This window comes from Carcharhinus amblyrhynchos, chromosome 14 (assembly GCF_965287045.1).
Source record: "Carcharhinus amblyrhynchos chromosome 14, sCarAmb.v2.hapA, whole genome shotgun sequence".
NCBI classification, from domain to species: domain Eukaryota; kingdom Metazoa; phylum Chordata; class Chondrichthyes; order Carcharhiniformes; family Carcharhinidae; genus Carcharhinus; species Carcharhinus amblyrhynchos.
In genome coordinates this window covers 28464869-28489154 of record NC_137337.1, presented here as the reverse complement: position 1 = coordinate 28489154, position 24286 = coordinate 28464869, and the positions used below count along the sequence as shown (strand labels likewise).

The following is a 24286-nucleotide window of genomic DNA, read 5'->3' as shown; positions in this document are numbered from 1 at the left end:
CTCAATGTACACCCAACTTAGCATTGAGACTCGTCCCTTCAAGTCCCTGTGGCACCTCGGTAACCCATTCCTGCCAATCTGAAAAATATACATTTACCAGTTTGCTATGCAATCTACCTTTCAGCTATCTACTGAATAACCTTAGCTAATCAAGTCAAAACACTACTGATCTATTGGTATTCTGCATCAGTTCTGAAGTAACCCCCTTATAAATAAGCAAGCCACTTCCAAATTCTCTAGCCTCAACTGTGTGTCATTTGATTCACGATTGGCCATTATACATTTTGTTTCTTGATGTTTTCATAGAATGTGGTGGTTGCTGGCAAAGCCAGCTCTCGCCGCACTTGCGCAAGGATATTTTGGCCTTGGAGGGAGCGCAGAGGAGGTTTACTAGGCTGATACCGGAGTTGAGGGGGTTGAACTATGAGGAGAGGCTGAATAAACTAGGCTTGTACTCGTTAGAGTTTAGAAGAATGAGGGGACATCTCATTGAGACATACAAGATGATGAATGGGATGGATAGGATAGAGGTGGAGAGGCTCTTCCCGCTCAGAAAGGACAGTAGGACTAGAGGGCACAGCCTCAAGATCAAGGGGGGGGGGACGGTTTAGAACAGAGTTGAGAAGGAACTTCTTCACTCAAAGGGTGGTGAATCTCTGCCCATTGAAGTGGTGGAGGCTGCCTCGCTAAATATATTTAAGACGGGGGTTGATAGGTTTTTGATAGGCAAGGGGATTAAAGGTTATGGGGAGAGGGTGGGAATGTGGAACTGAGACACGACAGATCAGCCATGATCTTATTGAATGGCGGGGCAGGCTTGAGGGGCTAGATGGCCTACTCCTGCTCCTATTTCTTATGTTCTTATGTTGCCCACACCTAATTGCCTATGAATTGAGTGAGGCCATTTCGGAGAGCAGTTGGGTCTAAGGTCACATGGAGGCCAGACCAGGTAAGGATGGCAGGTTTTCTTCCCTAAAGGATATTAGTGAATCAGATGGTAGTTTTATAACTACCCCACCACTTGCAAACCAAACATTGAGAACCCATGCAGGAGACAGAATGAAGTGATTGTACAACCAATTGATCAGATCCAAGCTCTGCTGTCCTGATATTCAGTTGTGAATTGTAGATACTTAAACAACTAACAGTATGTACAAGAATCTCCATTCTCAATGATGGGGAAGTCCAGCATATCAGTACAAAAGACAAGGCTGAAGCATTCATAACAATTTTTAGCCAGAAGTGCTGATTGGATTATCCATCTCAGCCTCCTCCTACTGTATCCAGTCATGCTGGTCTTCAGCCAATTCCATTCACTCCAAGTGAAATCAAGAAATGGCTGAAGGCTGTTTTTGTTTCTGTCTGGGATCGTGTTAAATTTCAAATGTTAAAGTTGGATCCTGATCTCTCAGACCATAAATCATTAAGGATAGGCAACAACACCTCCTCCACGATCATCCTCAACAGTCATGCTCCACGAGGCTGCGTTCTCAACCCCTTACTTTACTCTTTACACACCAATGACTGTGTGGCTAAATTCCCCTCCAATTTGATTTTCAAATTTGTTGACGACACCACCATAGTGGATTGGATCTCAAACAATGACGGGACAGAATACAGGAATGAGATAGAGAAACTGGTGCGGCAACAATAATCACTCCCTCAATGTCAACAAAACGAAGGCGATAGTCATCAACTTCAGGAAGCGTAAAGAACATGTCCCTGTCTACATCAACAGGGACAAAGTAGAAAGAGTCAAGAGCTTCAAGTTTTTAGATGTCCAGATCAGCAATAGCCTGTCCTGGGCCTCCCCATACTGACACGATAGTTAAGAGAGCCCACCAATGCCTCTACTTTCTCAGAATACTAAGGAAATTTGGCGTGTCAGCTATGACTCTCACCAACTTTTAGAGGTACACCATAGAAAGCATTCTTTCTGATTGTATCACAGCTTGGTATGGCTCCTCCACTGCCCAAGACTGTAAGGAATTACAAAAGGTCATGAATGTAGCCCAATCCATCATGCAAATCAGTCTGCCATCCATAAATTCTGTCTAAACAAAGCAGCCATTAAGGACCCCACACACTCCAGACCTACTCTCTTCCATTTTCTTCCTTTGGGAAAAAGATACAAAAGTCTGAGGTCACTTACCAACTGACTCAAGAACAGCTTCTTTCCTGCTGCTGTCAGACTTTTGAACGGACTTGCCTTGCATTAAATTGATGTTTCTCTACACCCTAGCTAAGACTGTAACAGTACATTCTGCAGTCTCTGGTTTCCTTCTCTTAGAATGGTATGTTTTGTCTGTATAGCGCACAAAAAACAATACTTTTCACTGTATGTTAATACATGTGACAATAATAAATCAAATCAAGTTAAACATTTGAATATAGTTCAGGAAGTGCTGAGTTGGATTGTGTCAATTCCCCACAAGGAAACTAAGAGATGATTTGCAATCTATATAGTTTTTTTAAAACATCTACACTAGAAGGGTTATTTGCGAATAAAAGATATTGCACAGTATTAGGTATCTATTTGATCATTTAGCATTTTCTGTTTTTGTTTCAGATTCCAGCATACGTATTATTTTGCTTTTATCTGGTCAAGATAACGGGAAGAAAGGAGAGATAAATGGAAGGCGCAACTCACACTCACATTTGACGCACGAATAAGTGAATTTCTATGACTTAATCGCACAAGAAAAAAAACAAAAATGAAAATATATAAATATTAAATCAAATATTTAACACGGTAAACATAAAAAACTTATAAACCAAAATTTAAAAGGACTATTAAAACGAGCAATGGATTGGTACATTACAGAGCTTGTGATTGATGGCTGACGAAAAGCTTGCTTTTCAAAAAAGTACAAAGAAATTTGAGTTGTGATGGCATTCTCGAAGAAATTGTGCACTCAAATCTTAAGAATGTACCTGCCTACAATCCAGACATAATATCCTATTCCCGAGTCTTCTACAAGTCGTTCACTTTGGATGAACAGATAATCATCTCAAACTACTTCCAGCAACAATAACATGGTACCTACAATAATAATTTTGTCAAAATTACCAGTAAGCTTGTGCTTGGAACACGGGTCTGGGTCCGCACTTTGACATAGTACAATGCAACAATGCAATTTCTCATACATAGTTTGTTCTCCCAGCTGTGTAAAGCCCAATTTTTTAAAAATACAGTTGCAACAAAAGTGCTTTTAATATTTATTTGTCACAGGGCTATGTGTAGTTTTCTCACTGAATAAAATTGCAGTTAATTTTCTAGTTTTAATAACGTGGGTGGATTGTTCGACCCGAATCCGCAGCCGGTCTTTTTATAACAGAACTGCAGCACCTCTCAAATATTGGCTGCTGTTTCAAAGCCTCTGAGTAATCGCCTAACACTGCAATTGTGTACATCATACAGTAGTCATTGAATAACTACTCAGCAAGAAAACTGCCACTTTCCGGTTCAATCAGTTGCAGGCTTTAGAAATTTTCTTTACCTCCAGTCGCTTCTGCCAGTGAATTACCAATGAATAGTGAAAATAATCCAATTGAGGTGGGGAGGGGGAGGGGCAAAAGCATCTATGGAGAGAGAACAGAGCCAAAATTTCGAGTCATCCAGAATCAAATGTTGGCGCTATTCTCTCTCTATAGATGCTGTCAGACCTGCAGAGATTCTGCAGCATTTTCTGTGTGATTTTGATTTATTTCATTATTATCACGTGTTGGTATACAGTGAAAAGTCTATTGTTTCAGATGCCAGCATCTGCAGTAATTTGCTACAAAGGATCCTGAACAAAGCCCAGTCCATCACACAAACTAACCACCCATCCATTGACTTTGTCTACATTTTGATTTATTACTGTCACATGTATTATTACACAGTAAAAAGTGTTGTTTCTTGCACACAATACAGACAAAGCATACCGTACAGAGAGAAGAATAGGAGTGCAGAATGTAATGTTACAGTCATAGCTAAAGTATAGAGAAAGATCAACTTAGTCAGGTAGGTCCATTCAAAAGTCTGATGGCAGCAGGGAAGAAGCAGTTCTTGAGTCGGTTAGTACATGTCCTCAGACTTTTTTACCTTTTCTCAATGGAAGAAGGTGACAAAGAGTATGTCTGGGGTGTGTAGGGTCCTTAATTATGCTGGCTGCTTTTTCGAAATGGCAGGGCACTTTAAACAGTGTCAATGGGTGGGAGGCTGGTTTGAGTGATGGACTGGGCTTCGTTCACAACACTTTATAGTTTCTTGGACAGAGCAGGAGCCATACCAAGCTGTGATACAACCAGAAATAATATTTTTTATGGTGTATCTGTACAAGTTGGTGAGAGTCATAGCAGACATGCAAATTTCCTTAGACTACTGAGAAAGTAGAGGCATTGGTGGGCTTTCTTAACTATAGCATTGGCATGGAAGGACCAGGACAGGTGGTTGGTGACCTGGACACCTAACAACTTGAAGCTCTTGACAATTTCTACTTCATCCCCATTAATGTAGGCAGGGGCATATTCTCCACTATGCTTCCTGAAATCGATGACTATCTCCTTCATTTTGTTGACATTGAGGGGGAGATTATTGCCATTGCACCAGTTCATCAGATTCTCTATCTCTTTCATGTACTTCTTCTCATCATTGTTTGAGATTCAACCCACTACGGTGGTGTCATCAGCAAACTTGGAAATCAAGTTGGAGGGGAATTTGGCCACACAGTCATAGGTGTATAAGGAGCATAGTAAGCAGCTGAGGAGACAGCCTTGTGGGACACTGGTGTTGAGGATGATTGTGGAGGAGGTGTTGTTGCCTATCCTTACTGATTGTGGTCTGTAGATAGGAAGTTCAGGATTCAGTCGCAGAGACAGCTGCTAAGGCTCAGGCCACAGAATCTGGAGATGAGATTTGTAGGAATAACGATGTTGAAGGCTGAACCATCTTGGAAAAGCAGGCAGCATTATCTAAGACCCCATGCTCCTCAGACATATCCTCTTCCATCTTCTTCCGTCGGGAAAAGATGCAAAAGTCTGAGGTCATGTACCAACTGACTCAAGAACACTTCTTCCCTGCTGCCATCAGACTTTTGAATGGACCTACCTCGCACTAAGTTGATCTTTCTCTACACCCTTCCTTTGACTATAACACTACATTCTGCACTCACTCGTTTCCTTCTCTATAAACTGTATGCTTTGCCTGTGTAGCACACAAGAAACAATACTTTTCACTGTATGTTAATATGTGACAATAATAAATCAAATCAAATCAAAACATATTTACCCTGCTAATCTCCCTTATGCTAGGGGTCAATTTAGCACGGCGAATCCACTGTATATTAGTATATCCGTTGTATATTAATACATGTGACAATAACTAATCAAATCAAATTTCATCTTAGAGGTGAAAGAGTTTTCTCTCGATTGATACTGATGCATAAGGCTAGGGGAGATCGCAATGGCTGCAATATCGCAAAAAATGTTCTATTCAGTATTTAATTTGTAATGAACGTCTGAAATGGGTGGGGGAGAAGAACAATAAGACTGAGCAGCTGGGTGATATATTGCGGATGGCGCGGTGCACTCTGGAAAGTGTAGTTCACTCCACGGCCTCCGGACGTTGCTGTAGGCGAGAGGTGGACTACAACTCCCAGTGGGCACTGCGCGTCCCGCATGATCTCATCCCCTGCAGTCCCACGTGACGCGGCCAGGTTCAGTTGGCTTTGCGGCGCAGTTCTCAGTTAGTCAGTGTGCGCCGCTAGGTTGGGGGTGTCGAGCGTTGAGAGGCGCTCACCATGTCCGAAGGAGGAGGAGGAGGTGGTGGAGGCGGCGGCGGTGAAGACGGCACCACCGGCCTGGAGGTGACCGTGCAGAATGTGGCCGACGTGTCGCTTCTGCAGAAGCACATCCGCAAGCTGGTGCCGCTGCTGCTGGAAGATGGCGGCGAGGCGCCGGCCGCCCTGGAGACGGCCTTCGAGGAGAAGAGCGCGCTGGAGCAGATGAAAAAATTCCTCTCCGACCCTCAGATGCACACGGTGCTGGTCGAGCGGACCACCCTGAAAGGTTAGCGGAGCCGCCCCATCCTTTTTTTCCCCTTTCTCTCTGTTATCTCCTGAAAGGTGGCCACACCCAGGCGGCGGCTGAAGGGGAAAAACAGTTCCTCCCACCCTTCAGGAAGGGGAAAATGGGCTGTGTGTGTGTGTGTGTGTGGGGGGGGGGGGAGGTGGAGGCCGGTGGAAACTGATCGGGAGAACCTAAAACAAGAGTGTAGGCTCGGGGACAAAGTCTGCCGCAGAGAAAGGTGTGTCGATGTAGCGGCCTGATCCTTGTGACAGCTCCCCAGCACAGCTGTAGCAATTTCCCCTGGGGCGTATGTCTCATTCCTACAGCAACATACGCAAAACACTGCGGATGCTGGGCATCTGGAATTTAAAACAATAAAAATTCTGGAACCACTGGACAGCGTTTTTAATTTGAACAATACATGATCCGCTCCGCCTCCCCATATTAAATTACGTTAAGGACATTGGGTTGAATTTCTGTTCAACTGTAATAATTCGTGCTGTTAAGATATTGTTTGTCGTTGTGGACACAGCTGTGGTTTAGGAAGAGGAACGTTGTGATTTGCTTCATGAACGCCATTACATCAGAACTCAGTGAATATATGGATGGATATTTGTTTTAACACCATGACTCATGAACTGGATCAACACATGACTATAACTGTGGCACCATTTTAAATATTTCTAACAGTTGTATTGATGTCAATTTTACATTAGTGGGCGTTTTTGACTTGGAAAGCAGGAAGTTGTGACCAGGCTTGTTCAGGGAATAATTGTCTACGTTCACATTAAAATATCAGAACAAGAACACTTTGGAGGAAAACTGAAGTGAAAGGTAGATGTGAAGTTGGCACAGTGCATTTGGTAGAAATGGTAAATTGTTTGCATAGGGTAGTGTTGCATGCCATGTTAGCGCATTAGCATAGTTCAGAAGGAACTGTTGATTTGGATTATTTATTTTGTGTAAATATATCATGGGGTGCATCAGGTTTAAATCGTTTAATTATAAAGGATTCATGTATTAAATACTCAAGTGTTCAGTGCCGTTACTTGCAATATTTGGGTCAGGATTCATCCGCATTGCAGTGTAGCAGGGTCAGTTTTTAGTTCGGTTGACTGGACAGCTGGTTAGTGATGCAGAGCAATGCCAATATATGAAGGTCCAGTCATAGACGAGCAGTAAAACTTTGATTTCATGGAATGTCTTTTCATCTAAATATATTAGATTTAGACTTGCATAGTAAGTCGTCTTCAATCGTGGAATTGAGATTAGGAGTTGGGGGATAATGCTGCAGCTGTATAAGACCTTGGTCAGACCCCACTTGGAATACTGTGCTCAGTTCTGGTTGCCTCATTACAGGAAGGATGTGGAAGTCATGGAAAGGGTGCAGAGGAGATTAACAAGGATGTTACCCGGATTGGGTGGCATGTCTTATGAGGATAGATTGAGAGAGCGTGATCTTTTGAGACGAAGGATGAGGGGACCTGATGGAGGTGTATAAGATGAGAGGTATTGATAGGGTGGACTCTGACTTTTCCCCAGGACTAAAATGGCTGCCACAAGAGGACACAGGTTTAAGGTGCTGGGGAGTAGAGATAGAGGAGATGTCAGGGGTAAGTTTTTCACTCAGGGTGCTGGGTGAGTGGAATCGGCTGCTGTTGGTGGTGGGGGCAAATTTGTTAGGGTCTTTTAAGAGACTTCTGGATGAGTACATGGGATTTAATAGGATTGAAGGTTATAGGTAAGCCTAGTAGGTAGAGATAAGATCACAACTTGTGGGCCAAAGAGCCTGTTTGTGCTGTAGTTTTTCTGATTCTATGAACTTGAGGGGTTAGTGTAGATTTTAGTTTTTCAGCCATTTCTTTGCAGTTTTTGGATGTCTGCAAAACAGCACTGTCAGCCTAATGTTGAACAAACTTCATGTCATTCAGATATAAAAATGGATGGTTCTTGTTAAAATATCCTTCAGAATCCTTAAATGTTCTGGAATTTTGTTTTTGTCTTTTCTTTTGTTTCCTTTTCAGTTGGAGACAGACATTGGGGTGTTGCCCATACAGATCTTTAGCTGGTTATTGATGTGACTTAGCTCAGCATGAAATGTGTTTTTGAAGCATTTGGAAAATTAGAACTGAAACAATTAAATAACTGCAATTCTATCATAGAATTGTTTTAGCAATTACATTGTTTTTAAGCAAATTGCTCAATTGTTTACCCTTTAGATGCCATTCGATTGTTATTTATTTTGACAATTTTTCCTTAATAGAGGATGTTGGAGATGAAGGGGAAGAGGAGAAAGAGCACATTGCTTACAACATTAACACTGATATTCATTATGGACTTAAGTCTAACAGGTACTGTTTTGCATTGAACATGTGCAGAATAGTTTTTGGCCAAATTTACAGTTCTGTTTTGGATCTGTTCATTTGAACAAGTATTTATGCATTCATTGGTACAAATTTATTTTGGGGGGTTGCGTTTGAACAACATATAATGCATTAATCTGTGTGTATTCAATATTTGCCATCCTGATCTAAAACATACTGCTAAGTGTTAGAATTAATTATGAAATTGTTTGTATTCTTCCTGCATACTAATTTTACAAGGGATTAATCTGCTTTTCGGAAAACAAATCTTGTATGTATTTCTTTGAGCTTAAATATGTATTTTTGTGCATAACTCAGTCACTTATGTTTCAGTTTCAAAATATTTTGTTTCTAGTTTGGCCTTCATAAAGCGTACTCCAGTTATTGATGCAGATAAGCCAATTTCATCTCAGTTGCGTGTTATAACACTGAGTGAAGATTCTCCATACGAAACATTGCATTCAATCATTAGCAATGCAGTGGCTCCATTCTTCAAGTCGTACATTAGAGAGTCTGGCAAAGCAGACAGGTATTTTTTTAAATCTGGCACTATATTACTGTGCGTATAAATATAGAAGTCTAGCAAATGTTATTTCTAGCTTTTGGAATGTCACGGGTACATGTTAACTTAATCTGCAGTTGATTTGCAGTATAATCACAAACTAATCTTCCAGCTTGTGAATTATTGCATGTTGGCTATAAAGAGCATCAAAATCTGTCATTAAATGTTGGTAGAACTGGCACACCATCTCAATGTCCTGCTTAACCTAGAGTAATCAAAATGTGAAGCATAGTTTTAAACTGTTGGAGCCTGCTTCTTTTTCACTGCCAGATCACCTCCCTGCCCACTTCAAATTGGGAACTGATTACTGCCTAGTATTCAGCATTCTCTTATGTCCTGTCATCTTGCCAACCACCCTATTCTGAAATATCTGCAGGACTGCTCTCAATGGAAAGTTTGAGTCCGTTGCAGATTTTAGGGTGGTTGCAATTGGTTCCAAAGGTTGGGGTTCCATAGGTGAATTCTTGAGACTAGTGGTGTTATTTGCTTCTGTGTATGTGGTTTTAGTAAGGGTTGACTGTCAGTGCTGTATATCTAATATATATTGTATCAGACCCTGGGGTGTAACTTAATTCTTTTTGGTGACTGTTGCACAAAGCTTCAGTCCAGATACTTGGTCTGATGAAGCCGAATATGAATCAGCAAGCTATTTTATTGCTCAGTAAACTGAGCATGTAGAACTGCAATTATGACACAACTTAATTAAATCAATACAGCTGATCATTGTATACTAATACAGCCTTTTTAAATAATACAAGTTGGACAATATCTGTTCAATTTGTGTTCATTAAAGCCTGATACCAAGCTGCCTTGGAACATCTTCAGCAGGAAATCAGTATACTCTGTTTAATTGTAACTGGATTGCAAAAGAAGCATAATATATTCTTACATGAAGTTGTTTCTTCATTTTTTCCACCAAATATTTTCTCTGCTTTTGCAGGGATGGTGATAAAATGGCACCTTCTGTTGAGAAGAAGATTGCAGAGCTAGAAATGGGGCTTCTGCATCTGCAGCAGAATATTGAGATTCCAGAGATTAGCCTCCCAATCCATCCAGTCATAACCAATTTAGCAAAACAGTGCTATGAACGTGGAGAGAAACCCAAAGTTACTGACTTTGGTGATAAAGTGGAGGATCCAACCTTCCTCAACCAACTGCAGTCTGGTGTAAACCGTTGGATTAGAGAAATCCAGAAGGTAAGAGTTAATTAACACTTACTATGTACAATGCTTTATAAATATGAGACCATTAAAAAACTCTACATTAAATGTGTGAATGTTTGGCAATATTTGCTTACGGTAGTGATGGATATGGAAGCTAAATTCTTAAGTTGAAAGAATTCTAAGTAAAATTTAAATTCTCCAGACTTTATTAACCTTCAGCAGTCTGAAGTAGCTCTTTACTGCAACCATTTTGGTGTTAGCTAATAGATTATGTTGCTTATGCAGAACCTCACCTAGTTCCAACAGATGGTGATCCAGATTTAGTGTTAATTCAGCAAACTGTTGTCTTGTTATATTTGTATTTAAGGATGTGTGAGTGTGTGTGTGTGTGTGTGTGTGTGTGTGTGTATACATACACACACACACACACACACACACACACACACACACACACACACGTGGACCATTTTTTAAAAAGATTCTACATGCAGTCAGTATGTCTGGTAGGAATTCAACTCAAATGCCAGGAAAGCAAGATCATTGCTCATTTTAGCAATGTAGTTTTTACTTAGCTAATAGACTTCCATTTACACGAAGAAATGGTCCCATGGGGTTTTGATTAAAGAGATGGAAGGTAGGTTTAGGGTCATTTGATATGGTTAATGTGAGGAGCTAGGTATGTATCAGAGAAAACGGCTTCTGTGTTCTAGCTGAAAATTACTTGAAGACAGGTCTGCTCTAAAAAAAATCAGTATCTCTATTTACATTTGTTATATCAAGTATGTTTATTGTTAACTGATGTTTATTTGGAACTGAAACAATGAGCCTTTTTCATTGTTCAGTGGGTAATAGTTAGGCTGTGTTATTATGTTTTACTATAAATGACCCATAATTTCAGGACTTATTTCTGGAGTGAGCATCCTATTCAGTTATGCCAAGATAGAAAAATTGTTGGTGTCTAGTCTGGCTTCATAATTTACTTTGGGGTTCAGGTCCAAGAACCTAACAGATGTGTAGTTGTTGATTCTATAATCAAATAAAATCTTTTTGTACTGAGTTGCCTGCTATTGTTCAACTTATACTTTCAATGTGCCTGATTCCTTAGCTGCTAACTTGTGTATTATTCTTGAGCCCAAAGACCAGGAAAATACAAGATTATGCCTGTTGATTTCATGGTAACTTCAGTAACGTGGGTTTCATTTCAACCCCAGGCACTCCAATATTATTGTCACATTTCCGCTTGAGAGGTAATGGGAGTAATCCTCAAATGCAAGGAATCTCTAGTGACGATGTTCACTAAAAAGTATTTGAAATCTATTAACAATCTTATTTAAATTTGTTATTTATAATGCTGAGGGAATGAACATTTTAGTTTATTTAGCAATAATCTTGCAATGGAAAATGCCATCTCAAAATATTAAATCAACACCCTGGTCTTCCCTGGTCTCTTTTATATATTTTTTAAAAAAATTACTTGTTCCCTTTAGAATTGTTAATGCTCTGGGAGTTGGAACACTTTATTTTCCCCACTTAGTGTCAGCCTTGATTATTCTCACATTGTGCTACAGTGCAATTAGATGCAAAACAAAGCTTTGTGTACTTTTTTAAGAGGGCACTCTTATTAGACTGTTGTACTTTTTCTCCCCTATTTCCAATAGCAGTATGTTTGCGTCCCCATCTGTAAGCAAGATTGCATGTTTTATGGGCAGTTCTGTGGATCCATATCCATCATCAAATTAATTAACTCCCCAAATTCATTTTGCATCAAATCCCTCTAGTTAGCAGAGAAGACTTTGATTTAGGCATCCTTAGGTTGGGATTTGATTGTAGGCCATAGTAGGGAAAAGGCAGTGCATGAACGTACTGCTATATCTAGTACTTGAGTTTTTTATTAGCTATCTGCCAATTTCTCTAATCTCCACACTAAACCATCGAGATACAAATATTATCTTGTTGGCTGAAATACTGAAGCCCTGAACACACCAACCCTCAATTTTTGTCTTTGCATTCTCTTGCAAGCCAAAAAGACCTGATCGGTGTTTTATTTTTGGGGTGATTCAGGAAACATCAACCTCTGCTGTGTCTTTTTCTGTCACGATCCACATTCTTTTACCTGTCGTTTCTGCCACTTCAGACAAAATAAAATGGATGTCTTTTTTCTGCAATAAATAATTTGCTATGTTCCAGTAATACTTAATTACGCAGTCAATTGATCACAATGCTTCCATCTGTAAGTGAACCATTTTTGATTTGATTTATTATCACGTATTAGTAGACAGTGAAAAGTATTCTGTGTGTGCTATGTGGCCTAGGCAAGTAAAATGCAAATTACTTTTTGCTTTGCTAATCTGAGTTCCCACCTTGGCGTCTTCCACTGTCTTCACTGAGCTATGTCACCTCCCATAAGAGTACTGATAGTGCTGAGACTGTATGGTGTACCTTACCAAACATTTACTGGGCAACTCCCCTTCCTCCAGCTTTTCTGATTGAAAGTCCTAAGACCATAAAAAAAAGACTGGCCTTTCCATTTGTATATGCTTGAGCTCTTTGCTTTCAATAATGACTAAGAAACCAAAATAGGTAAGTCATTGTCTTCTATGTTACGTTAAGGGTTGGAGGCAGCTGAAATATTCTGGTCACACTAGTAACTCTGCCAAAATTTGAAGAAATCATATTAGTAGCACTAATTTACCACATCTTGGCAAAAGCACTGCATATTGTGTATTCTAATATGTAATCGCTTGGATAACCTGATGCTTTTGGAATTGCATCATAACAAGGTGATGTGCACTCCTGGAGGAGAATAAAATTGGAAATAAAGTTGGACAATTATGTGGTCATTTTTTTCCTTTCTACTTTTGAAACTCATTTACATTCCTGTTTACAAGCATCTAATGCAACAGATACATTCATCGTTTCAGTTTTTAGCTATTGTAGAATGTTATGGAAACCCTACAGTACAGAAAGAGGCCGTTTGCCCCATCGAGTCTGCACCGACCACAATCCTCCTCCTCCCCCCCCCCCCCCCACACACACACACACACACACACACACACACACACACACATATTACCCACTAATCCCTCAAACCTACACATCTTATGACACTAAGGAGCAATTTAAGCATGGCCAGTCAACTTAACCTGCACATCTTTGGACTGTGGGAGGAAACCAGAGCACCTGGAGGAAACCCATGTACATATGAGGAGAGTGTGCAAACTTCACACAGACAGTGACCCAAGCCAAGAATCAAACCCAGGTCCCTGGAGCTGTGAAGCAGCAGTGCTAATCACTGCTACCGTGCTGCCTCTGGTCTTGAGTTTTCAACTAGATTGAGCCAAGAAGAGCTTTCAAGCAATATTGCAGGTGTGAAAATTGGAAAATATAAAAAATTGGCATATACAGTAAATTGTATGCATAAGCATCCATCAGCAGCCACCTTGCTTAAGTACAGTATATTCTTGTCACGTTTTTAGTAAGATGCAATTAGGGACCAATGTTTTTAAAGTAAACAAAATTTGGGATTTAAGACTCCTGTTAATGGAATAAAGCCACAAAATTCCACAGATTTTGAACAAAAAATTGAATTTTGCTATACAAGATCAGAAAGATAAAACAATTTACAATATCTGTATTACACTCAGACATGGTGTTAATATGGGATACATGTGAATTAGTAGGCCAACTGTGATCGAAAACATCATTATACATGCATGGTGCCACAGTGGTTAGTACTGCTGCTTCACAGCACCAGGGACCTGGGTTTAATTCCTAGCTCAGGTTACTGTTTGTGTGGAGTTTGCATGTTCTCCCCTTGTCTGCGTGGATTTTCTCCAGGTGCTCTACTTTCCTGAGTCCAAAGATGAGTTTGGCAATGCTAAATTGCAATTTAGTGTCAGGGGAACTAGCAGGGTAAATATGTGGGGCTATGGGGATAGGGGCTGGGTGGGAGTGTGATGGGTGCAGACTTGATGGGACGAATGACCACCTGCTATGATTAAATACATGAAATGGCAATTACAATCAAGACACAGTACACAGATTTCTCAGCAACCAACCCAGACGTCCATAAACACAGACTCAACCAATTTCTCAAACTGTCTCTCACATGGGGTTCCAGTCTTCACTTCTGAAGTTGCTCCAGTTTGGCCAAAATCAACAATGGCCCAACTCAAAGGCTCATCCCCCACGATTTTATTTCACTGGACTCCCAAGTGTATAACTGAGCATCAACACACTAGCACAACTCTTCAATTCTTCAGTCTCACCAAGTAGAACCCTACTCATAGCATGGAGTTGCCAGTCTTTGGCTGTTTTCTTGGATCTTTCAGGGCTTCTCAAGTCCTTTTCACTTAACGTCTGCTCCCTGCAGCCCTCTTCCTCTTTGGAGCCTGTTTGTCTCTCTTTCAACTGAGCTGTGACCTTTTTCTGGTCCCTGACCCCTATCTGCAGCTCTTTTTTGGGCACCACTTTGTGTCCCCTCTCCCTTTTGGAACTCTATCTGTCTCCTTGCTAAGACATTAGCAATGGTGCTCTACTCCCACTCAAATGACCTGGGTTTTTGTGCTATTGTTCTTCTCTTCCACGTGCAAGCGGGGCCCAGAAGAAGGAGAAATTTTGGAACTGCACATTGGCAGCCTGTTCCCAATTTATGCATACACAAAAACTCTCTCTATTGGGAGTTGAAGTTCCTGACATCAGCTCCCCAACAAGGTAAGTATGTAAAAATCTTGTAAATGTTGACCCCATGATTTTTGGATACCCCTAGTTTTTCAAGAAACAAAACCCAAAAATGCCATGACCGAAGAATCTTTACAAACATGTTTTTGACCTCAATTGATTTAGAAAGTTAGTATACTTTATTTTCTCCTGTTCTACTTATCAAACAGGAAAAATTGATCAATTTTAATTTTTGCAAGAAGGAACACCCCCCCCCCCCCAAGTTACTTTGTGGATTTTTTTCAAGAGCAATCTTAGGTCTGCTGAGCAAGTGTTTTTTTAATTAAAAGTCCCTCAACAACGTACCCCGTCTAAAAAATGGCCCCTTCTAATCATAGGAGTGAGATAAATGACTGGAGTGGCAATCTTTTTTATTTTCGCTCGGGTTTTAAAATCAGTTTCAGCATTTCAGTAACCTGGTGACTCAACGCACAAACCTTCATGATTTTTTTTAATGGCTTAATTCCACACACAGCATTAAAGGAACTTCTTTAATATCTAAAGAAAAAGCTAACCTATTATGATATTCTGTTCTGTCAACGTTTTTATATGTAGGTAACTAAACTTGACCGTGATCCTGCCTCAGGGACTGCTCTGCAAGAAATCAGTTTCTGGTTGAATCTGGAGAGAGCCTTGTATCGCATTCAAGAGAAGCGTGAAAGTGGAGAAGTGCTCCTGACTTTAGAAATTCTCAAACATGGAAAACGTTTTCATGCCACTGTGAGCTTTGATACAGATACTGGTACGTATTTGTATACACTTGCATGCATTTAACTACATAATGCGCTAATGGTGTGAGCATTTATCAAATAATGTTCATAATACTGATTTTAATGTTTAAAAGGGAAAACGTGAAACAGCTAGGATTTTCAATTTAAGCAAAGTTGACTTTGACGTGAGACAAACTGTCCGTGATAAACTGGGCAAATTCATGAAAGGATAACATTTTCTATGCATTAATGGATAAAACTATAGATGATCAGTGGGGGATGTTCAAAAAATAATTATAAACCATTTTGTGCCCCTAAATGGGCAAGGGTTCTACTTGCCAAAAAAGATAGCCATGGATACATGAGGTGTAGTACAACACGAAAGAAAGAAACTAAAAGTTGCAAAAAAAAAATCTACAGGTTGTGATAAATGAAAAAATGCAAATAGTGCCAAAGCACTAAAATGCTACAAACGGGAGTCCAGAAGAAATTTAAGGGATAGCAAAATCAACCCTTTTTCACAAATACGTGATGTGGAAAGACTCAATTTATTTCAGCATTTACAGTTGAGGAAGCAGTCATTGTGCCAGACATCCCAAGGAAACCACTACTGAGGCAGGGATAGGGACTCAAAGTTAATGTAAGCAGGATAACTGAATTGGAGAAATTAATAGCATTAAAGAGCAGCATACCCATGATTAAATGGTTTCCATCAAAGGTTTTAAAGTAGGTGAAGACATTGCAAGCGCCCAAACTAATCTTCTGAAGTTCTTTCAATTCAGAAACCATCCCTTTAGATTGGAAAACTGCACATGTAGATTAATTAGCCAAACACCTGTTGCCAGGAAATGGCTGGTTTTGTAGTTAAGGATAAGATGATAGAACATTGAGGATTTTCAGTTGCTCAGAGAGCCAACTTGAATTTGAAAAGATTGGGCAGGGGTCTAAATTTGACTAGTAATGTCCCACAAGGTGTGAGGGCCTCGACTACTGTCTGGACTGGGTAGAGTCACACCAAACTTGCTGATGGCAAAATTCTTGGCATTGTAAGCTATGGAAGAGTAAAATTGATTAAGTAAAATTGGATTAAGTAAATTGGGAAAACTAACAAGTGGATTTCACTTTAACCTAAAAAGGTATAGAATGGTGTATTTGCTAATTGAAGAGCTAGAAACAGTGGAGATCCAAAGAGACTTGGTTTTCCATGTACATTGTTCAAATGTCTTGAACAGGCACAGAAAATAACCGCAAAGATTAATAGACTGCTGGTCTTTAAAGCTAGATGAAATGAGTTCAGTGGGATAGAAGTCATGCCTCAGCTATGCCAAAGCTTGGTTAGACCACATCTGGAGTACTGTGAGCTGGTCAATATCAAATTATTGAGAAGGTTGAGTCACAAGTTATTAAATGTCAGTCTTTATCTTGGAGCATGTTTCCATATGAATATAATGTTTGACTTTAGATATTTTTCCTAAAATAATAGGACTTAAACAGGCATTGGAAACAGTAAATGACTATAATCCCCTGATGAAGGATTTCCCGCTTAATGATTTACTGTCTGCAACTGAATTGGATAAGATCAGGCAGGCACTAGTTGCAATCTTCACTCACTTGCGAAAAATCAGAAATACAAAATATCCTATTCAGAGAGCATTGAGACTGGTGGAAGCAATTTCAAGAGACCTGAGCTCCCAGTTGCTTAAAGTCTTGGGAACACGAAAATTGATGCATGTTGCATATGAAGAATTTGAAAAGGTAAGTTGAAATTTATATAGTTTTCAGTTCTTTTCAAAACTGAACAGCTTTTAAGGCAGTTTCTATAAACTTGTGTATATAATCTGTATTAGTATTGAACTTTGTATGGAACTGTTTTTCAGGTGATGGTGGCGTGCTTTGAAGTATTCCAGACATGGGATGACGAGTATGAGAAGCTTCAAGTTTTGCTCAGAGATATAGTTAAACGAAAGCGGGAAGAAAATCTTAAGATGGTTTGGCGTATCAATCCTGCTCATCGCAGGCTTCAAGCTCGTCTCGACCAAATGAGGAAATTTAGGAGGCAGCACGAACAACTGAGGGCTGTTATTGTCCGAGTTCTTAGACCCCAGGTAATTTTTGATGTACAGGAGGTCTAGTCTGATGAAGCTCAATTGTGTGAAACAGTGAATAACTTTAATTCACTGAGCATAAAGTTTCATTCACATTTTAATACTTATAATTGAGGTCAATGCCAGAGCAAACGGCACTTCAGTTTAACATGCAAATCTGTCAGAGCTTATCTTGAGGGTTTTTGCCTGTGTTGGGAGTCAGTGACGACAGTTCTGGCCTTGCATAATTGAAGAGCGCCAAAGGAAGTTATTTGTTTTAGCCAACTTTTGAACCACGTTTATCCCGTTTGTGAAGTCGATCTTCAACATCCTGCTATTTGAGACATCAAGTAATTTGCTTTTAACATTTTTGCCTCACTTTAGGAGTTGTTTATGTTTGTTTTTCAAATTTTATAGGTGACTGCAGTTGCCCAGCAGTCGCAGGGGGAAGGTCCTGAACCCCAGGACATGAAAGTAGCCGAAGTTCTCTTCGATGCAGCTGATGCAAATGCCATTGAAGAAGTGAATCTTGCTTATGAAAACGTCAAGGAAGTTGATGGGTTGGATGTTTCCAAAGAAGGAACTGAAGCTTGGGAAGCAGCACTGAAGCGCTATGATGAGAGAATTGACAGAGTTGAAACACGTATTACAGCCCGTCTTAGAGATCAGCTTGGCACTGCAAAAAATGCCAACGAAATGTTCAGAATATTTTCCAGGTTTAATGCTCTCTTTGTTCGTCCTCACATTCGAGGTGCTATTCGTGAATATCAAACACAGCTAATCCAACGTGTGAAGGATGATATTGAAGCCTTGCATGATAAGTTCAAAGTGCAGTATCCACAAAGCCAAGCTTGTAAGATGAGCCATGTCCGTGACTTGCCTCCTGTTTCTGGGTCTATCATTTGGGCAAAACAGATTGATCGACAACTCACAGCATACATGAAACGTGTAGAGGATGTTCTTGGTAAGGGTTGGGAAAATCATGTAGAAGGACAGAAGCTCAAACAAGATGGTGACAGTTTTCGTATGAAGCTAAACACACAAGAGATTTTTGATGATTGGGCAAGAAAAGTCCAACAGCGTAACCTTGGAGTGTCTGGCCGCATCTTCACTATAGAAAGCACACGTGCTCGCGGTCGCAGTGGCAATGTTCTGAAGTTGAAAGTGAACTTTTTGCCTGAGATTATTACACTTTCCAAAGAAGTTCGCAATCTTAAATGGCTTGGGTTCCGTGTTCCACTTGCAATTGTCAATAAAGCTCACCAAGCCAACCAGCTCTATCCATTTGCTATCTCACTGATTGAAAGTGTTCGCACTTATGAAAGAACATGTGAAAAGGTAGAGGAGCGAATTTCAATATCTTTGTTGGTCGCTGGTCTGAAGAGAGAGGTTCAGGGATTGATAGCTGAAGGAATTGCACTGGTCTGGGAATCCTACAAATTGGATCCTTATGTACAGCGTTTGGCAGAGAGTGTTTTCAGCTTCCAGGAAAAGGTTTGTCCATTCTAATTTTATTTGCTCTTTGTAGATGACTGTAATTGGTTTGTGAGCATGATGTGGTAGGAAGAGAGGGATAGTTCTAAGTATTGATGAATACAGTTAATCAGTTTTTCAATACTTTCTGATTTTAAATGTTTGTTTCTGCAAACATTTATGTGGAATTTTGACAAGGTCTGTTCAAACTTAGAATCAACAGATATATAAAATTATCTAAAAAGTGAGAAATCTTCTGCAGAAAAGCAATTCCATTTCATGAATGGAGTAACATAGACTATCTATATACACCTTTCAGGTGGATGATCTGCTGATTATTGAAGAGAAAATAGACCTTGAAGTTCGTTCGTTGGAAACCTGTGTCTATGACCAGAAAGTATTTTCTGAAATCCTGAACCGTGTTCAGAAAGCAGTTGATGACTTGAACCTCCATTCGTATTCCAATTTGCCAATTTGGGTCAATAAGCTGGATATTGAGGTAAGATTTGCCATGATCGTAAATGGTGTTGGAAGATGTATATAGAACTTCTTTTGTAAAGGGAGAAAAGATTAGGTTGAGAAGTCACTAACTGAACTGTTCTTATAGATTGAAAGGATCTTGGGAGTTCGTTTACAGGCCGGACTGAAAGCGTGGACCCAGGTTTTGTTTGGACAGGCAGATGACAAAGCTGATGTTGATATGGATACAGATGCTCCACAAACCAGCCATAAACCAGGGGGCGATCCAAAGATCAGAGTAAGACTTTTCTATTTTTTTTTATTCAAGGCATGGATTTGAGCTGATCTTAAATGAGAATGAAAATACTGTCACTTCTGTTACATCACTGGCTGTGAGCTAAATTCCCAGCAATTCTAGTTTTAAAGCTTTTTTTATTTAAAAATTGCCACTCCAGTTTTTTTTAAAAGGCCATTTATGTTTAATTATCTTAAGTCCTTGAAGCAATTGAGGCGATAGTTGAGGGATGTGCAGTTTGACTCGAGCTTGAAAAGGTGTTTGTAGAATTGTGAGCAAAAATTGAAGAGATTAATGGGAAAGTGGGGATACAAAATAGGCCAAGGAACAGGACAGCAAAGGGTAATGGTGAGCTGTTACTTCTGATTGGAGGAAATCATGTAGTGGTGTCTCCCCAGGTGTTGGTGCTAGGATCGTTATCACTTGTACACAGGTATGTCAACATTTGTAGATGACACAGTTGGAAATGTAATAAACAGACTTCAGAACAATTTGATTTATTATTGTCACACAGAGGAAAATGTATTGGAATACAGTGAGAAGTATTGTTTCTGACGCAGTGGTACAAAGCATACCGTACGTGGGAAAGGAGAGATTATGGAATTTAGTTCAGGTGTAGAGAAAGATTAATGTAATGTGCTGTAGGTCTATTAGAAAATTCTGATGGCAGCAAGGAAGAAGCTGTTCTTGAGTCAGCTGGTATGAGTCCTCAGACGTTTATCTTTTTCCCGAAGGAACAAGGTGGAAGAGAGTAGAACATAGAACACTACAGCACAAACAGGCCCTTCGGCCCACGAGTTGCGCCGATCACATCAATACCTACCAATCTATAGACCTATCTATAACCCCCAATCTCATTAAATTCCATATACTCATCCAGAAGTCTTTTAAAAGACCCCAGCGAGTTCGCCTCCACCACCACTGACGGCAGCCGATTCCATTCACTCACCACCCTCTGAGTGAAAAACTTACCCCTAACATCACTTCTGTACTTGCCTCCCTGCACCTTCAATCTGTGTCCTCTCGTAGCGACCATTTCAACCCGGGGAAATAGCCTCTGAGAATCCACCCTATCTATTCCACTCAACATTTTATAAACTTCTATCAGGTCGCCTCTCAACCTTCGTCTCTCCAGGGAAAAGAGTCCCAGCTCCCTCAACCTAACTTCATAAGGCATGCCTCCCGGTCCAGGCAACATCCTTGTAAATCTCCTCTGTACCCTTTCAATAGCTTCTACATCCTTCCTATAGTGAGGCGACCAGAACCGCGCACAGTACTCCAAATGAGGCCTGACAAGGGTCTTATAAAGTTGCAGCATTACCTCCCGATTCCTAAACTCAATCCCTCGATTAAATGAAGGCCAGTACACCATACGCCTTCTTGACCACATCCTCCACCTGCGAGGCCGATTTAAGAGTCCTGTGGACCCGGACCCCAAGATCCTTCTGCTCTTCAACACTACTAAGACTCCTGTCCTTGATAGTGTACTCGTTCATCCCATTGGTTCTGCCAGAATGGACAACTACACATTTATCTGTGTTGAAGTCCATCTGCCACTTCTCCGCCCAGTCCTGCATCCTATTTATGTCCTGCTGCAACTTTTGACATCCTTCCAGACCATCCACAACACCACCGACCTTCGTGTCATCGGCGAACTTACTTACCCATCCCTCCACTTCCTCATCTAGGTCATTTATGAAAATGACAAACAGCAAGGGTCCTAGAACAGACCCCTGGGGCATTCCACTGGTGACTGACCTCCATGCCAAAAAAGACCCATCCACAACCACTCTCTGCCTTCTGCAGGCAAGCCAGTTCTGGATCCACAAGGCCAAAGGCCCTTGGATCCCATGCCCTCTCAGGGATGCATGGGGTCCTTAATTATGTTGGCTGCTTTACCGAGGCAGTAGGAAGTGTAGACAGTATCAATGGGTGGGAGGCAGACTGCAGTGTAGATTGCTGAAATGGCAGACAGGTAAAAGATGAAGTTTATTGCAGAGAAATGTGAAGTGATTTACTTTGATAGGAAGACGAGGAAAGTAACAAATTAAATAGTTTTAAAGGAGTTTCTGGAATATAGAGCAGCAGGGGAAGTTGAGAAGGCTGTTTATAATGGCATATATGATCTTCATCTTCAAAAGTAAAGATGTAGAGTACAAAAATAAGGAAGTTGTGTGAAATCCTTTTCTAACATTTCCTCCACTTCGTGAATATTGTCCAACGTGTTCCTGTGGATTGGAATAAATAGACTGCATGAAAATATAAATGTTCTCCGAGACGATTTGAAAACTCTTCTCTCTGCTCACTTGTAGAATATAGTACATGAGCTTCACATCACAAATCAGGTCATTTACTTGCACCCGCCAATTGAAGACTGCAGATACAAGTTATACCAAGAGCTGTTCAGCTGGAAGATGATAATCCTGACTCTTCCTAGAATACAGAGTCAACGATATCAGGTAAGCAAAAACAGCAAAGGCAATTGTTTTCTTACTATTTTGTGGTTTATATAAGGCAGTGATCAAACGCTATTAATTGGGTATTATGAGACCATGCTTGACATAATTTACTACCCAACTTTACAAAATGAGGGACATGATTTATTTTTAATGGTGTGGTTTCCCATACAACTGTCTTTAGACAGAATTAGAAAAGTACTAGTTAATAACATCTTGTAAAGGATGCAAAAACGTTTGAGGATTATATTTCAATTAGCGTAATTTGGAAGCTTATAGCTGGTATGGTGAATATAAAGTTTTCCTGTTCTTTCACTACTGGGCTTAAAAAAGAAAGATTAAACTTTGACTGCAGTTTTACTTATTGGAAAATTGTAGCTGTTAACAACTATGACTTTAAATTCTATAGGATGTTTTGATCATCCTTCCTTGCTCCTGATTAGGTTGGTTTTCAGTATGAACTGTCTGAAGAGGAGAAGTTCTACCGTAATGCACTAACAAGAATGCCAGATGGGCCAACTGCTTTGGAAGAAGCTCATGAAGCTGTCATGGGAATTGTCAGAGAAGTTGAAAAATATGTTAAGGTAAACATGTTTTAAGATTGTATTGAGTCTCGGGTCTTATTCTGTTAAGCAAATCTTTTTATATGTGCTACTTTTTCTTATAGGTTTGGCTTCAGTACCAGTGTTTGTGGGATATGCAGCCTGAAAATATCTATAACCGATTAGAAGATGATCTGAACAAATGGCAAGCCCTACTTGTCCAAATCAGAAAGGCGAGAGGAACTTTTGACAATGCAGAAACGAGAAAGGAATTTGGGCCTGTTGTCATTGATTATGGAAAGGTAAAAGAGTAGAGAGTAGTTTATACATTTTCCCTTCTATAGTTTAAAGCTTCAGTTTGCTTGTTTATTGGACTGATTTTTTTTTCATGAGTGTAAATAATCAGACTTGGAGTATTTTAGTGAAACTGCTGTGTCAGTACTTGAGACATTTGGCTTGTCTGTATATCTAGAACTGTAAACTTGCTGTTTTCTTCAAGGTGCAATCGAAGGTGAATCTGAAGTATGATTCCTGGCATAAGGAGGTTCTCAGCAAATTTGGACAGATGCTTGGTCAGAATATGCAGGAGTTTCATTCCCAAATTTCCAAGGTACGATGAAGTCATTAGGGTAATGTGCATAGCAGTTGGATAATTGAATTCTGTGTTGCTCCCTTGTCTCTAAATGATGACTTATTTTTAAATCCAGTCTCGTCAAGAACTGGAGCAACACTCAGTGGATACAGCGAGTACTTCAGATGCTGTGACCTTCATAACATATGTGCAGTCATTGAAACGAAAGATCAAACAATTTGAGAAACAAGTAGATGTAAGTGTTGAGTTAGCATTCTTTTAGATTTTAATCATTGCAAATGATTGTCCAAATTAAAATGTGGCTTCTTTGGCTATATCTTTGTTCCCTTTTGGTTTGCTTGATTTTGTTTCCTTGGACATATTTAGTCTTTATGCTTTTGGTTGTATTAACATTTTTCAATCTGCTTTCAGTTTTGATGGATGACAGTTGGAGCACGAAGTGACTATTCTTGTGTCAGATTCAATGCAATTTAGATAAGTTTTTGTAGAAAGTTAATTGACCATTTTTCCACTTGTAGCTTTATCGCAATGGCCAACGTTTGTTGGAAAAACAGCGATTCCAATTTCCTCCATCTTGGCTTTACATTGATAACATTGAGGGAGAATGGGGTGCTTTCAATGACATCATGCGTAGGAAAGACAGTGCTATCCAGCAACAGGTGGCTAACCTACAAATGAAGATTGTTCAGGAGGATCGTGCTGTGGAAAGCCGCACTACTGATCTCTTGGGTGAATGGGAAAAAACAAAGCCAGTAGCTGTAAGTAATTGTTCATATTTCAAATCTTTTAGAAACTTTCATGCTTTCTACTAAATGCT

At 40.0% G+C, this 24286-nt stretch overlaps 1 protein-coding gene across 4 annotated transcripts in view; it reads left to right on the top strand.

Annotated features, from left to right (window-relative positions):
* The first annotated feature begins 5768 nt into the window (after positions 1–5768).
* dync1h1 (dynein, cytoplasmic 1, heavy chain 1) overlaps positions 5769–24286 on the top strand; it is an 86466-nt gene continuing 67948 nt past the window's right edge. For all 4 annotated transcript variants that reach the window (XM_080202499.1, XM_080202500.1, XM_080202497.1 and 1 more), the window contains exons 1-16: positions 5769–6051; positions 8315–8402; positions 8770–8943; positions 9917–10172; positions 15414–15600; positions 17052–17323; positions 17446–17673; positions 18070–19146; positions 19445–19624; positions 19733–19882; positions 22192–22338; positions 22779–22919; positions 23003–23179; positions 23377–23487; positions 23585–23704; positions 23988–24227. In XM_080202499.1, the coding sequence (XP_080058625.1) occupies positions 5784–6051; positions 8315–8402; positions 8770–8943; positions 9917–10172; positions 15414–15600; positions 17052–17323; positions 17446–17673; positions 18070–19146; positions 19445–19624; positions 19733–19882; positions 22192–22338; positions 22779–22919; positions 23003–23179; positions 23377–23487; positions 23585–23704; positions 23988–24227 (3816 nt within the window). In that variant the 5' untranslated portion in view covers positions 5769–5783. The remainder of the gene's footprint in view (positions 6052–8314; positions 8403–8769; positions 8944–9916; positions 10173–15413; positions 15601–17051; positions 17324–17445; positions 17674–18069; positions 19147–19444; positions 19625–19732; positions 19883–22191; positions 22339–22778; positions 22920–23002; positions 23180–23376; positions 23488–23584; positions 23705–23987; positions 24228–24286) is intronic.